At 33.4% G+C, this 15,700-nt stretch overlaps 2 protein-coding genes across 2 annotated transcripts; one reads left to right on the forward strand and one right to left on the reverse strand.

Annotated features, from left to right (window-relative positions):
- Positions 1-544: 544 nt before the first annotated feature.
- LOC132170743 (CASP-like protein 1E1) lies at positions 545-2,448 on the reverse strand. The gene is made up of 2 exons (XM_059581832.1): positions 2,140-2,448; positions 545-1,236 (listed from the first exon to the last, which is right to left on the reverse strand). Exons 1-2 carry the CDS (start codon positions 2,358-2,360, stop codon positions 903-905), a joined length of 555 nt encoding a protein of 184 aa, XP_059437815.1. The 5' UTR covers positions 2,361-2,448; the 3' UTR covers positions 545-902.
- A 4,863-nt stretch (positions 2,449-7,311) lies between these two features.
- Positions 7,312-11,000, forward strand: LOC132170742 (G-type lectin S-receptor-like serine/threonine-protein kinase RKS1). Its single transcript, XM_059581831.1, has 7 exons — positions 7,312-8,620; positions 8,770-8,910; positions 9,161-9,345; positions 9,712-9,922; positions 10,050-10,287; positions 10,378-10,528; positions 10,610-11,000. The coding sequence occupies exons 1-7, from the start codon at positions 7,312-7,314 to the stop codon at positions 10,913-10,915; spliced, it is 2,541 nt and encodes an 846-aa protein (XP_059437814.1). The 3' UTR covers positions 10,916-11,000.
- The last annotated feature ends 4,700 nt before the right edge of the window (positions 11,001-15,700 follow it).

Here is a 15,700-nt window from a genome sequence, read left to right on the forward strand (position 1 = left end):
GGTTGTCTTTTAACTTTGTCTAAATTAATCAGCCTAACTTCAACATGGATTTAGATTATGTGAATGACAACTTTATTGTACGGGATCTTCCTGTTGAATGTGTACAAACCCAAATACATCTAACACTTTACATAAAAAAAGAAGACCCTTTGAAAACAAGTGCTTTAATTAGTTCATATCACCACAAGACTAAAACATTTGATATGAATGTGCATTTGTCGCATCATATATATGCCATGATGCTGGCATGGAAAAAACATGATTTGTGGTTGACAATGTCACTGAATGTGTTGGAACTAGTTGTTCATATTCTTTCAAGTATAAAGAGTAATATTAAAATACTAGTGATTTCTAAAATATGTCCATATAATTATAATTTTCTTATATATATGTTATGTTGTAACCTCGAGTCATTATAACTGCACTCTTTGTGGACGTAGGCACCTTGTCGAACCACGTAAATCTGTATCTCAATTCTCTCTTGATCTCTCTCTTTTCGATTTTATATTATTCATTATTCTTGTGCACGGTAACAAGGGTAACAAGAGAATGAATGTTCTACCATTGGGGTCTTAGAGCATCTAGTGCTGTTCTTTAGAAATGTACAAAAAAGTAGAATTAATACACACAACTTTTCCACAGAAGCAATTATTGAGCCACACCAAACAGCTGCCTGCAGGGCATCAAATTTACTACAGAGCACAGCATGCACCAGCTAGCCCCCCTTTTTTCTTTTCTTTTTTTTCTTCTTTTTGAATGCCATAAGGTCCAGCAGAAGCATTTAATACTAGTAATGTACTATTACAGACGAAGTAATTTCCTACTGCTAATTAACCTAATTAATTAATAATACCATGATGACTAATATCCCCAAGAGCGTTAATAATTAAGTTTTACTTCTTCTATTTCTTACGGAGGCCCAAAACAGCCAGGACCACAAGCCAAATAAAGGCAAAAGACCCAAGCAGAGACAGGACAAGGGCAGCAGCCATGTGGTGGCAATAGTCATCAAACAAATCACACACCTTTCTCCATTGCACGTGCGAATTCCCATGTTGGCCAATGATTCCAATAGCTGCGGATGCCCCATTGGCAGAGAAGAGTAGTGCCATTATTATTAGGTCTAGGAAGATTAGTACCAATGCTGCATTTTGTTTGAAGCTTGGGGCTGCTATGGAGTATGCCAAAGATCCTGCTGCATATGAACATGCTATGGCATTTGTCACCAAGAAGTACCTGGGCAACAAGAACATCAATTAATTCTATCTAACCCTTTAAATTGATGGTTTAAAAACTAGCATCACTTTCCAAGCATGCTGCCAAATGGATGAATTGTGGAAAATGAAAACATTGAAGGCCACTCTATAGTGTTTGGATACAAAGAAACAATATTAGGCACGTGTGGCCATCAAATCATTACAAAAGAGAAAATTGTTGTGCCAATTAATGATCAAATGGGAAGTTAGGGCAAGGGTTATATTGCTCTTGGGAAGTTTTAGAGGTCAAGGAAGAATGAAGAACTTTGTGGTAGCTAGGGAGTACATGAAAGATTCCTGGTTGATCCTGTTTAAGTAGTGCATGTGTATATAGTTTTCCATTTGATTTGCAGAACTTCTGTTTTGCAGAACTTTGTGGTAGTTCAGTAGAACTTAGTGTAAAGAGTTTTTTCTGCAGAATTGTTTGTGCAGATCTGTTTTTCTGCATTTTTTTTGTTCCTCAAAACTTGAGTGTATTGTACTGATTGTTTTGTTAGAAAAAATCAAAAAAAAAAAAAAAAAAAAAAAATCTGAAAAAGGGGTTAGATTATGTTTTATACCAAAAGCAGTCAAATAAGTATATTTGCCTACATCTCAATGCCCCTCTGCAAGTGATCCCTATAAAGAAATATATATTAAAACTCCCTTAAAAAAAAAAAAAATACTAATTATTTTAGGGTTTGACTTTTGGAAAACAAAGCATACAATATGAGACTCCTCTTTTAACTCTGTGATTATAGTGGTACACTAGCAAATTTATGATGTATTATTAGACATATTCCTTTGATGTATGTTTGAGAGGAAAGCTCTAGAGTTTATATATATGATCTTGACAGAAAGATGAGAAAGCACAAAAGTGAAACAAGGCTGAGAAAAAGCTTACACAAAAGAAGACATGTATTGCCACTTAGCAGTGAAAGTAAGATGCAGGGGGGGCAAGGAATCTGAAAGAGAGATAGGAATAGTCTTGGTCTCCTTGCTAGCACCCACCAGAACTGCAGCAGCAAAAGTAAAGGCCAGCCCAAAGAATCGCAGCAAGACATCATAGAGCCTAACCCTCCTTGGACTCTCTACCACCTTCACATCACTCCTCACTCCATCCATGTTTCTTTGCTTGTGTTGCTGGCTTTCCAAAGAGAAAGAGAGAGCCCAGAGCAAGGCAATTAGGAGAGTCTTGGGAGAGTGGAAGAGTGCAGCAATAGATAGTTATAATGTAATAAGACATAGGACAGAGTAGGTGGGGAGATTGACCCAAGTTAGAGCTGCATTGAAGGCAACTCATCTGCTGCTGTTTAATACCATTGACAACCTAGTTACAACACAATGGAGCTGGCTGATTAAGGGTCCGTTTAAAACTCAAATCGCTCCGGTTTCTAACACTTTGTGATTTGAAAACGTCAAAAAAATCGGTGCGTCTTTAATTTACTAGCAAAGCCCACCATTTTAAAAGCAACACTATAAATTTACCAAACAATTAACTACATTTCGTAAATTTTGAGATTGCAAACCAAATGAAGTCCAAGTTATGTGACTTATTTTGAATTTATGGCTGTGGTCTTTGTAGACAGTTTGGAAGTGTACAGGTCTATGGTCTTTACATCGTTAGGTGAGTGTAACTACTCATTATACCTAGATAAGGATTCCTTCCTTGTTATTACTGTAGTAGCACATAACCCGCACTATGCGCGGGATTCTTCATTATAATTTAATTTCAAAACTTAAACGCATCCCATCTTACTTTTCATTATAAGTTAAAATAGGTGTGTGAAAATACATACTAAAGGTTATACACCAGTAAATTACTGAACATGTATTTTTTTTTTTTTTTTAAATGTACCAAACATCTACTTAATGAAAAGTATAAAAGAAAAAAAAAATAGCAAGAATGACACTTGAATTATGATGATCAAAATATTAATAGAAAATTAGTAGGAAACTCTGATATTGTTGATGTATACTTATTATATTGTAATGCAAATAAAACCCATAAAGTTCTAATAATTTCAGAAAAAATACAGAGTAAAATAAACAAAATCTTCTCCCTTCTTTTTAATACAAAATAAAACACACATTTCACTCAATATTTAATGCAATCAAATAAATTTCTCAAAAAATGCTAGAAAATTAGAGTAAATAACAAAACGACAAAAAAAAAAAAAAATCTAATAAAATATTCAAATGAATTAAAACATAAAATCTTATTGGTGTGATACCTATTGTATTTCAATACAATGAAACTTTTTCTTCAAAAATATATATATATATACATATACAATGAAACTTTCTAGAGAAACAAACATAAAAATAATTACTTTACAGTAGTGAAAAATTTATACATAGATACTCAAAGATAAATCCAAAAATGATATGATAAGCATTCTACAAAAATGAAGAAGAAGCATTTTGGAAGGAAAATTCTTTTTGGTTACCTCTACAAAAATGAAGAAGTATCTATGTATCCATTTATACATAGATACCCTAGCATTTAACTCATGTTATGCACAGGGTTCTTTATTATATTTGATTTTAAAACTTAAACGCATCTTCATTTTTTTTTTTTTTTTATTAATTATAGGCTAAAATAGTCATGTTAAAAAATCAATCATCACTCTTTCAATAAAAAGATCACACGCTAAAGGTTATATTTAAATACAAATAAAATTCACATAATTCTTAACATTTGAGAAAAAAAAATATGAATACAAAATAAAAAAATAAAAAAATAAAATCTTTCAATCAAGATTTAATGCAATCAAATAAATCATCTATCTTATTTCAATACAAATAAAACCTATATAATTCCAAATATTAAAAAAAAAAAAAAAAAAAAAGCAAAATAATATTGCTTTCAAAAGTAGAGAAAAAATGCTTGAAAATCCGAGTAAATTAGACCAAAAAAAAAAAATCCATAAACATTCAAATGAATTAAAAGATAAGACCTTTAATTTTAGTTTAATTTATATAAATTAGAATATGTTAAAACTTTGTTGGTTTGGAAAAAAAAAAAAAGGTTAAGAAGAATAATTACCTCCAATTTGAATTTTTAGGCCAATAGATTATGTTTTTGTTAATGTTGGAGAGTGGAGAAAGAGAAAGATAGAGATGGAGAGAAAAAATAGGAGATATATTAATGTTGGAGAGTGGAGGGAGAGAGATGTCTTTTTTTTTTGAAATTAAGAGAGAGAGAGACGGACATTAACAAAAAAAAAAAAAAAGACATCTCTCTTCCTCCACTCTCCAACATTAATATCTCTCCTCTTTTTTTTATCTCCATCTCTATCTTTCTCCTTCTCCACTCAGTGGCGGAGCCAAAATTTTCATCGAGAGGGGTCAAGATTAAAAAATAAAGTTAAGAAAATGGATTAAAAATATTAAAGAACATAAATAATGAAATAAATAAACAATTCAAGAAATTTTAATTATTATTTAAAGCATATAAATGTAACTTATATTTTATTTTTTCACACCTAGCGTTAATTTATTCAAGAGAACCATTATTGTTTTCCATGATCTCTGGAACTATAATTATATATTTCATACAATTAAAATATGTGACAGAAAACATATATTCATCAAGAATTAATTTTAAAAAGTCACCTAAATATAAAAATCTACATATACGATTTTATTATTAAATGGTACATTTCTAAATAAATCAGTGTAAACATTTAATTACATGTCTCATAATTTTAAAGAAACACAAAAATTGTCAAAAAGATTGACAAAGTGACAATTTGTTCTAGTTTAAAAACTCTTTTCACTTATTAAAAAAAACAAAAGAAAAAGGAAAAAAAAAAGCTACTTACTTTGATTTCTCGATTGACTGAATTTTAAGCAAACTTAAAGATATAATTACTGTTTGGCAATTTTCTAGGCTAAAAAATAGCACAGAAATTGACAATAGTTTCAAGGACCGTGATATAGAGCACGCTGGCATGCCACGCACGCCAGTGTAAATTTTTTTTATTCTTTAAAATTTTTAATTATAAAAAAAAAAAAAAAAAAAATTACAACGTGCTGTTTTACTTCACCCTAGTTTCAAAATTGACATGGACTGCATAGAGTCATAGTGATGTGATAAAAAACAAAAAACAAAAAAAAAGCAACTGCACAAACTTTTTAAAACGGTGCGTTGACAGCTTGCGAGTCTCATGCTAAGATAAAAACGGGAACTTAACAACCAAAATGAAACGGTGTGTTTAGTAAAGTAGTAAAATATATCTCACATCGTCTTCTACCTCTTGTCTAACCTAAAACCTAAAACCCTGTAAGAAAAAAAAAAATCAAGATGTCGCCGCCTCAGACTTGATTCATTTGCCCTAATATCTAATGACTGATGAGTGGCTCAGGGCAATTTATTCCCTATTGAGTGTTGAGGGTGGGCAAAAAGGCATTTAGGAAATTTTCAATGGAAAGCGGGGAAAATTTTTGGGTGTAAGGGGGGGCATTTGACCCCTCTCGACCCCCCTTCCCTCCGCCCCTATCTCCACTCTCCAACATTAACGAAAACATAATTTATTGGCCTAAAAATTCAAATTGGAGGTAATTATTCTTCTTAACCTTTTTTTTTTTTTTCAAACCAACAATGTTTTAACATATTCTAATTTATATAAATTAAACTAAAATTAAAGGTCTTATCTTTTAATTCATTTGAATGTTTATGAATTTTTTTTTTTTTTGGGTAATTTACTCGGATTTTCAAGCACATTTTTAAGTTTATTTTTTCTCTACTTTTGAAAGAAAATTTCAGATATCCCACAAGAATCAAAAATACATTTTCTTGGTTACAACAAATTGCATTAATATGAAGTCCCCATCACCTTTAGTTATGATAGTGGTGGGAGTAGTTCAAATAATTAATGTGGCCAATATTAGATAAGTCATGAAAACACTATGTTCCAGCAAGAAATTGATACATCAATACATCATATCATATACAAAGCAATTAATATCCAGCTCCAATTTGTGGTTAAAGCTGCTCCTGGGTCACCAATTAATCAATTCTAGACAGCTAAGAAGCAACTTTCTGGTATTTCCACGATCATACCCCATGCCAGTGTACGTAATAAAATAAAGTACTTCCTTTTCTTAGTAATTTTGTTTTTTTTTTTACATATCCATCAAGATAAAGAAAAGCAAAAAGGAGATTCAAACTAATAACATTCGCTTTATGAGGTATGGTTTTCAGCTGACTAAACTACCCTTAAGGACTTCTTAATTAGTTTCATTTACACACGTTGCTCGCATTGACATTTGTCACATTTCCTCTTTTAAGAGATTTGGGCCACCACCTAGATTTCAATGCTTTCCGCAACCTCGTATGTTTAGCCAGGACCTATATATCTAATCTTCATTAGGAAAACCATGTTACTTGCTAAAGCGGTATTGATTATTGAATTAAAGGATCTTACAAGTAATCGAATATATGAAACATATTATTTAACCCTCATGCATATGATTGGTTTTTGGAAAATATTTGAGATTGTACACGTCTTTTACTATAATTTTCATATAAATTGACGTAGCAATTCATAATTGATCAATTGATTAAGGATACATAAACTATCATGCCATTTTGTAAAGAAATTTGTACTAAAGGCTATTAAGTCACTCTTATTTTTATGGTAAAATTGAGTTTACAATTTTAAAAATAGCGATTTAAAAATGTGTTTGTTTGAAAATGTAATTAAATGTTTGACAAAATTGCATTTTGGCCTTTAAAATTATAAATTAATATTTAAAATCATAATTATTTTTAAAACAACTTCTTTTTCATAAAATGTGAACTCTAACATATTGAGCTACACTTGAGAAAATGCCAAATTGTCTTAAAAGATGTATTATTGAGCTACACTCAAGAATATACCTATATATTTCTACTATATAGGTAGATGCATTTAATAACTGTTCTACTCAACCGAAATTATAGTTGATACTTGACTCCCCTTGGGACTCATAAGAGACTTCGTCAAGGGGTTCACAACAAAACATAGTATGTATATAGATATATATGAATCAGAATATCATACACTTGCATCCATCACACTACATGATCATGTATTTTGCAAAGCGGTTTCTCTTTCTACAAACGTTGCTTCATTTCCTCCTCTGGTTTGGCACATCATCACTGGACACCATAACTAGTGGCCAAAACATCAGAGATGGTGGTGATCACCAGCGAAAACTTCATGAGGTTCTAGTCTCTACCAGAAAAACCTTTGCGTTTGGTTTCTTTACTCCCGGTAAGTCTACCCACCGTTATGTTGGGATTTGGTATTACAGCGCTCCAGCAAATACGGTGGTGTGGGTTGCAAACAGAGACAAACCTATTCAAGACATGACTGGAGTTCTCTCAATTGATGTTCATGGGAACCTCGTACTCCACGCCAACAATCGGAGCACCACACCCATCTGGTCCACAAATCATGTTTCCAAACAAAGCCGCAACAACAATACTCTCGTTCAGCTCGAGGACTCAGGAAATCTTGTCTTGAAGAGTGAGAATGGAACAGGGGAGGTACTACAACTTTGGCAGAGCTTTGACTATCCAACACACATGCAGCTTCCAAATATGAAAATTGGGATTGACCGAAAGACGGGCCTGAACCGGTTCCTAACATCTTGGAAGTCCAAAGATGACCCGGGAACTGGGAATTGGTCGTTCAAGATCCACACCAATGGCTCCCCTCAGTTGTTCTTGTACAACGGCAACATTCCGCGGTGGCGCTCCGGTCACTGGACTGGTGTTGAATGGAGCGGCGTACCCACCTTAGCAAATAGTAAACTCTTCAATTTTAGGTTGGTGGACAACCAGAACGAGACTACCACGACCTGGAGTTTCAATGTGGGCTATGATCAAGTAGTCCTAGCAACGTCAGTCTTAAACGAGTCCGGGCTGAAACAACGGTTTGTGCTTATGGAGGGAGATTATGAATGGACTATGCTTGGGTCAGTACCTTATACGGATGGGTGCGACACATACGGTGAGTGCGGCGCGTTTGGCAACTGTGATATAAATGCTGCTAATGATTCCAAGTGCTCTTGTCTGCCGGGGTTCTTGAGGAATGCGTCAAGCGGGTGCGCGAGGAAGCCGGGAGATGCATCCCTTTGCCAGAGCAGTGACGGTTTCATAAAGGTGGTCGGCATGAAGGTTCCAGATACTTCGGTGGCAAAAGTAAACGCAAGTGTAAGTTTTGGAGCGTGTAAAGAAGTGTGCTTGCAGAATTGTTCTTGCTTGGCTTATGCCAGCGTGGATGTGGAAGAGGAAGGCGGGTGCATTACGTGGCATGGTAATTTGGTAGATACACACAAGTTTAAGGAAGGGGGCCAAGACTTGTATGTGCGTGTTGATGCGCTGGAGTTAGGTACTAAGCAATAATTTTCCTACCATTTTTTTATTATATAGTAATAACATATAAAATTAATTCTTAAATTAGTAATTATAGAATTAAAAAAACCAAAAAGATTAAGTAATGCATGATTATTTGTACAGTAACGTGCGTCTATTGTACAGTAATTCCCGCCTCTACAGTAAAGAAATCAGAGGGGTTCTTTGCAAATAAGAGGAGGCTGGCAATTGTGGTGGTGGCCATACTTTTTACTTCATTTCTTCTTCTCCTCTTTGCAAGCTGGTTGATAATGAGGAAGAGAAAAGGTAAGTAGATTTTTATACTTATTTTTCTTTTTATCTTATTTTTAATTTTTATTTATGAGAAGGAATATCTTCCTTATCCTTCTCTTATAGGCTGTAGCGGCCACATTTATAGATAACTTTTAAAATCATTACATAAATATCACAAATTTAATGATAATTTTAAAAATCATCTTGTGTTACTCTCATATATAATTGCTGAAAATTTGTTACAGATTTTGATTTGTAACCATGTGCTTGCATGATTGGACAGGGAGCACATTGTTTGATGATGGTACAAATGGTTCACAATCCTTTCTTCGAGATTCTGCGAAGCTTGATGAAACTAGAAGAAAACCAGATGTGCAATTTTTCGATCTCAGCACCATAATTGCTGCCACAGACAATTTCTCCCCATCTAAAAGGCTTGGACAAGGTGGTTTTGGCCCGGTCTATATGGTTAGTTTCTTGCACACATTAATTCTAAATATTTACCAATATTACTATTCCTATTTCACTACAAGTTGAAAAATGTTAGAGCATCTATCCAAGCCCTTTCTTTTATCTTTTTCATACCCATTTTTTTTAAAAAAAAAAATTAATAATTAGATTTGGAAGATATACGAGATATTTTATGGATACACATAGAACTACGAAGGAATCGAGGCTTACACACTGACGTGGCAAGAGCTAAGAAATAATAAAATATATTTTTTTTGACCATCTTCATATAGTGAATGGATGAATCTACCATTGATTTTGTGTGAGACCCATATAAATTCATAAATCTAATGATTTGTGAATTTATCCCCATTATAATTGCAGGGTCAACTAGCCAATGGACAAGAAATAGCGGTGAAAACACTCTCAAGAAGTTCAAAACAGGGCACTGAAGAATTTAAGAACGAAGTTAAGCTGATAGCAAAGCTCCAACATAGGAATCTTGTCAGGCTTTTTGGTTGTTGCATTCACAAAGAAGAGAAGATGTTAATCTATGAATACATGCCAAACAAAAGCCTTGACTTTTTCATCTTCGGTATGCATTCTCTTCAATCGCCACTCATTTTCAACTATATAAAATGTGAGAGGAAAATTTTATATCTTTTTGGCATGTAAGTACTGTTTTCACTATGTATTATTGATGGACTCATGTTTTGGGTCAGATGAAATAAGAAAGAAATTGTTAGATTGGAGAAAGCGATTTGACATTATTTCTGGAATTGCTCGAGGAGTCTTATATCTTCACCAAGATTCAAGGCTAAAAATCATCCACAGAGACCTAAAAGCAAGTAACGTTCTACTAGATGCGTCAATGAATCCAAAAATTTCAGATTTTGGGCTAGCTAGAATGTTTGGTGATGATCAAGATGAAGCAAATACAAGAAAAGTTGTTGGCACATAGTATGTCTCTCTCTCTCTCGCATATGGACCTACAATACTACTAAAGCAAAAGTTAAACGACCATAATTTTTTTTTTTTTTGCAATTGCAGTGGATACATGTCTCCAGAGTATGCAATGGAAGGGTTATATTCTATAAAATCAGATGTCTTCAGCTATGGCGTCTTGACACTAGAGATAATCTGTGGCAAGAGAAACAATTATTATCACATCGGAAGTCCCTCCCTAAATTTGATTGGATATGTAAGCAAAAGCCTAAATTTGATTGAACTTCACCCCAAGTGGCAATTACTCTAAAGATAAAAACTCTTAAATTTATTACAGGTATGGGACCTATGGATGGATGGCAAAGCCATGGATGTAGTCGATCCATCATTGGGTCAGGAATATCCTACTCATGAAGTTCTAAGATGCATTCAAATTGGGCTCTTATGTGTGCAAGAACAAGCCACAGATCGGCCAACTATGCTTGAAATTGTCTTCATGCTTGGAAATGAAGCAACTATTCCATCTCCTAACAAGCCAGCATTTATCAACAGAACCATAAATTCTGGTCTAGATTCCTCAGGCTCTAAAGGACCACCTGCTTCCTTAAATGAGCTGACCATCACCATGCCTGAAGGTCGTTAAACTTGTGTACAACTATTTGATCTCTACATTTGTAAAAATTGGTCTGTAAAACTATGAATGTTGAGTAACATGATGCTTCTGAGTTCTATGATTCAAGTCAACCTTATTTCTTTTGTTGGTTTAATGACTGAGAGTGGCAGTTGTGATAACGAGTCAACTATTCAGTTTCCTAAAATGGTCAGAATATATTTTCAGACACCATGAGTTTTATTTTTAGTAAATGTAGAAACAATAAAAATGATTCACACCTATTAATATCATCCCATGTACTTAAATAGTTTTATCACTTGTACAACTGAGGATACAAATGCATCGTCATGAAAGGATATGGGTATTTTTTTCAAGAAGAAAAATGAAGGATATGGAAATTGGGTGGTGATGTAGACTGGCAATATTTGTTCATTGTCACTACAAAAATTCCCACAATTAATTTCTAAAATCTAAAATCTAAAGACGGAGAGAGATGGCAGACAGCTAGAGAGCAGAGTGAGAGAGGGCAAATCAGAGAGTGAAAGGGGTGCATGTTAAACTACTAGTTATCCTAAAACCTTAAGCTTATAGGAAGATGTAAATTTAATTACTCAATCATTACTTTAACACTCCCCCTCACGTGTGGGCTCAAACTCCTTTTTTTTTTTTTTTTTTTTTTGAAACAATTCAATCTCATTCATTGATAAATGAGCATAAAATTCAAACAATACAAAGCAAAGCTCTGAAGCAACTATAGGCGAAGTTACGAAGTTACAAGCGTCAAACATGATGTATTACATTTTAGACTCATAAAAAATAAACTAACCTATGACCAATTTTCAAAATTTGCGCCAAGCAAACTTAAACCAATGCATAGATAACTCTTATTCCTCGGCATTGAGGGCAGAGAACACCAAGCCAAACTCCCTTTTAATAGGTGAGGTCCAACACGTGAAATATTTAATTTAAATAGGTGGTGAATTGACGGAGTTAAGGTTTAAGCCTATAACATTTGGCTTTGATACTATGAAGAAATTCGTGGGCCTAACTCATCTCATAAAACTGGTTCAATAAGAGAGAGTTGCTCATTTCTTATAAACATGACCAATATCTTGTCCACAGGTAATGTGAGATTATTCATTTTGAGCCCACACGATAAGGGGAGTGTTAAAATAATGATTGAGTGATTAAATTTACTTATTCCTATAAGTTTAAGCTTTTTGGATAACTGGTAGTTTAATATGGTATCAGAGCCTACCACAGGACGAATGGGGCCCACACTACATACCTCGTGACAAGCACCCAGAAAATACTGGCCTGCACGTGAGAGAGTGTGTTGAGGAATAATCTCACATTACGTGTGGACAGGATCTTGGGCATGTTTATAAGGAATTGGCAACCCTCTCTTACTGAACCAGTTTTATGAGATGAGTTAGGTGCACGAATTTATTCAAAGGGTGCATGTCTAGCGAACGTATCCCCATGCACCCTATTACCAGCGATGTGTGTCACTGCTAAAACAACGTCGCCCTGTTTAAACAGTAACCGCATGTCACCACATAGTGGGGTGATGTGTGGATACTGTACAAACGACATGCGCCAGATGAGTGACGTCATTTGAATAGTTGCATGTTGTCAATAGGATGACGACATGTCTCTGTTCACACGGCGTGACCTACATGGGTGACGTCGTGTGCACAATGACACAACATTTACCAAAAGTTGATGTCATGTCATGATCAACAGTTCCACGTCGTCAATGTTTTAACGACGTGGTACTATTGAAACGACGTCCTCCATGTGGGTGACATCGTTTCAATGGTAGAACGACAACTCTAAAGGGTGTCGTTCACTATTTAAATGACACCTCTTCAAGAGGTGTCATTTTTATCACAAAAGGACACAACATAAGATTGTTTTCTTTCAACAACCCATTGTTCACATGTCACTAAATATGAGAATTTTTGTAAAAAAATTGTCACATCCACAGACTTTAGAAGCAATTTAAAAAGAAAAAGAAAAGAGCTATTGTTGGCGGTCAACAATGATTGGAGCACACGGCCAGTCCGAGAAGAGGTGGCCTTTGTTAATTAAGAGCTAAAATGGTGAGAAATGAATCACCTTCAAGCAAGACGGAAGAGCTGCCATGAATCAAAGCCAGTCAAGTACCAAAGAGGGCAGCAAAAGCTTCACCAAAGGGGGCATTCAAGGGCGACGGCCTAGGAGCGGGGCTGCCACAATCTAGCCTTCATGGTTACTAAGGACAACCAAGGCCACTCTGAAACGAGGATGGACTGCAACATCAAAATTAACTTTAAAAGACCCAATAGGCCCACTACAAGAAATCTACTCATCAGGGGCGACTGTGAAGTCGACGCTAATGCTTACCTATTAGCGTCGACTTTTGAAAGTCACCAATAATAGGTGCGTATTAGCGTCTGCTTCGAATTGGACGCTAATAGTCGACCCAAAAGATAAATATTAGCATCCACTTTACAGTGGACGCTAATAAGTCGACGCTAATATACTTGCGGGAATTATACCAGAGGCAGGAAAATTATTAGGGGCGACAGTATAACTATTAGCGTCCACTCTTAGTCGACGTTGATAATTTAGTATCAGCGTCCACCCGTAGTGGACTCTAATAGTCAAATATATAAATAAAAAAAATTAATTGTCCTCAATAGAAAGTGGACGCTGATGATGGAGCATTAGCGTCCACAAAGTTGACGCTAAAGCTCTTATAAAAAAATAAAAAAATAAAAAAATAAAAAAGAAATTAAACTAAAAGCTCAACAGCGTCCACCCCCATAGTGGACGCTAATAATTGAGCAAAGTGGACGCTAATGGTCTTGTAAAAAAATAAAAAAATAAAAAACAAATTAAACTAAAAGCTCAACAGCATCCACAAAAGCGGACGCTCATTAGCGTCCACTCTCATAGTGGACGCTAATAATTAAGCATTAGCTTCCACCAATGTGGACGCTAACGGTCTTGTAAAAAAATAAAAAACAAATTAAACTAAAAGCTCAACAGCGTCCACAAAAGTGGACTCTGATGATATATCATTAGCATTCACTCTTATAGTGGACGTTAATAATTAAGTATTAGCGTCCACTTTGGTGGACGCTAAAGCTCTTATAAAAATAAAAAATTAAAAAAAAAATAAATTAAACTAAAAGCTCAACAGCATCCACAAAAGCGGACGCTCATTAGCGTCCACTCTCATAGTGGACGCTAATAATTAAGCATTAGCTTCCACCAATGTGGACACTAATGGTCTTGTAAAAAATAAAAAAATAAAAAACAAACAAAAGTTGAAGATTATAGGTTCAATTGAACATCTAAAAATGATAAAATGTCCTTTATACCCTCAAAACTTTTAGAAAATTATATGTATTATCATTCTAATTACATTAGATCATACTTAATTAGTTAATGTAATTAGAATGATAATACATATCATCATATCATTGTTTTTTGAAAATAATTAACTTACTTAGTAATACTAAGTTAGTATATATTAACGAACAAGTATGTATAATATATATATATATATACACTAAGTAACATATAATTTGTTTTTGTCAAAATAACCTATAGTAAATTATACTAGGTTAGTACTTTGATATATTAACTTAGTTAATATGTTACTTTATTAAGTAACTAGTTATTAAGTCCCTGGTTACTTAATTGTTGTATTTGTATGAATTTGTATACTTTTGACTTATATCATATTATATATGTATATTTTGTTATTATATAATCATATGATTTAATCATCAATTGATCATTTTATATAATCATATAAATTATAATGGTAGACCATATAATGTAACATCTAACTTATAATGATATCTACAGCATAATACTCTAAACATAAGAAGAGCATATATCTCTAAACAAACACATTGTTGGTTCTAATATTAATCACTTAATTTGTGATATATATGATCATATGATATAATTATTCACATAATCTTTTTTTTTTTTTTTTCTAAATACAATTCACATCATCTTTAGATCATGTGACCTATCACTTAACTTAATAGTAATACTAAGTTAGTATATAGTAACTAACAAGTATGTATATTATATATTCATATATATAATACTCATACAAATATTAAGTAACATATAATTTTTTTGTTTGTCAAAATAACCTATAGTTAATTATAGTAAGTTAGTAATTTAATATTTATTAACTTAGTTAAGAGCATTCCCAATGGAAGAGCTAAATGTTACTTTTATCTAGAATAGCTCTTCAAATGTTCAAAAAACCCCCCACATTGGATGAGCCAAAAATATATGTAAAATAGATATTTGATTAGAAAAGCTAAAAAAAAAGTTAAATGTAGCAGCACTTTTTAAGGGAGCCATTTTATTTTTTAGTGTTTCTCTCTCTTGCTTTATCTTTTTCTCAAATCTTTTCTCACCTTGTTTTAAGAAATATAGCTAATTGGATGTGGAAATACTTAAAAATTGCTTAGCTAAACTAGATAAAAGTGAATTTTGAAGAGCCATTTTACATAAAAATATAGCTCTTCCATTGAGAATGCTCTAATATGTTAGTTTATTAACTAACTAGTTACGAGTTAGTATGTCAATACTAATATATAACACACACATGACGCATGTATAATAAAATAAGTAATATACATAGAAGTATTGAGTAAAATTTACTTAATTATATTTACTTAATATATATTAATTAACTAAATAATATGTTAATTTATGAACTAACTAGTTTGTATGTCAACTAATACATACACATAAATATTAAATTATTCATATAACATATACTATTTAATTACT

This window comes from Corylus avellana, chromosome ca2 (genome assembly GCF_901000735.1).
Source record: "Corylus avellana chromosome ca2, CavTom2PMs-1.0".
Lineage (NCBI taxonomy): Eukaryota > Viridiplantae > Streptophyta > Magnoliopsida > Fagales > Betulaceae > Corylus > Corylus avellana.

Bases quoted from the DNA above. Each gene is read 5' to 3' on its own strand.
- LOC132170742 (XM_059581831.1), top strand. From the start codon at position 7,312: ATGTATTTTGCAAAGCGGTTTCTCTTTCTACAAACGTTGCTTCATTTC. The intron at 8,911-9,160 runs GTAAGTAGATTT...ATGATTGGACAG, and splicing joins GATAATGAGGAAGAGAAAAG to GGAGCACATTGTTTGATGAT. The intron at 10,529-10,609 runs GTAAGCAAAAGC...AATTTATTACAG, and splicing joins CCCTAAATTTGATTGGATAT to GTATGGGACCTATGGATGGA.
- LOC132170743 (XM_059581832.1), bottom strand. From the start codon at position 2,360: ATGGATGGAGTGAGGAGTGATGTGAAGGTGGTAGAGAGTCCAAGGAGG. The intron at 1,237-2,139 runs GTAAGCTTTTTC...CTTGTTGCCCAG, and splicing joins CAATACATGTCTTCTTTTGT to GTACTTCTTGGTGACAAATG.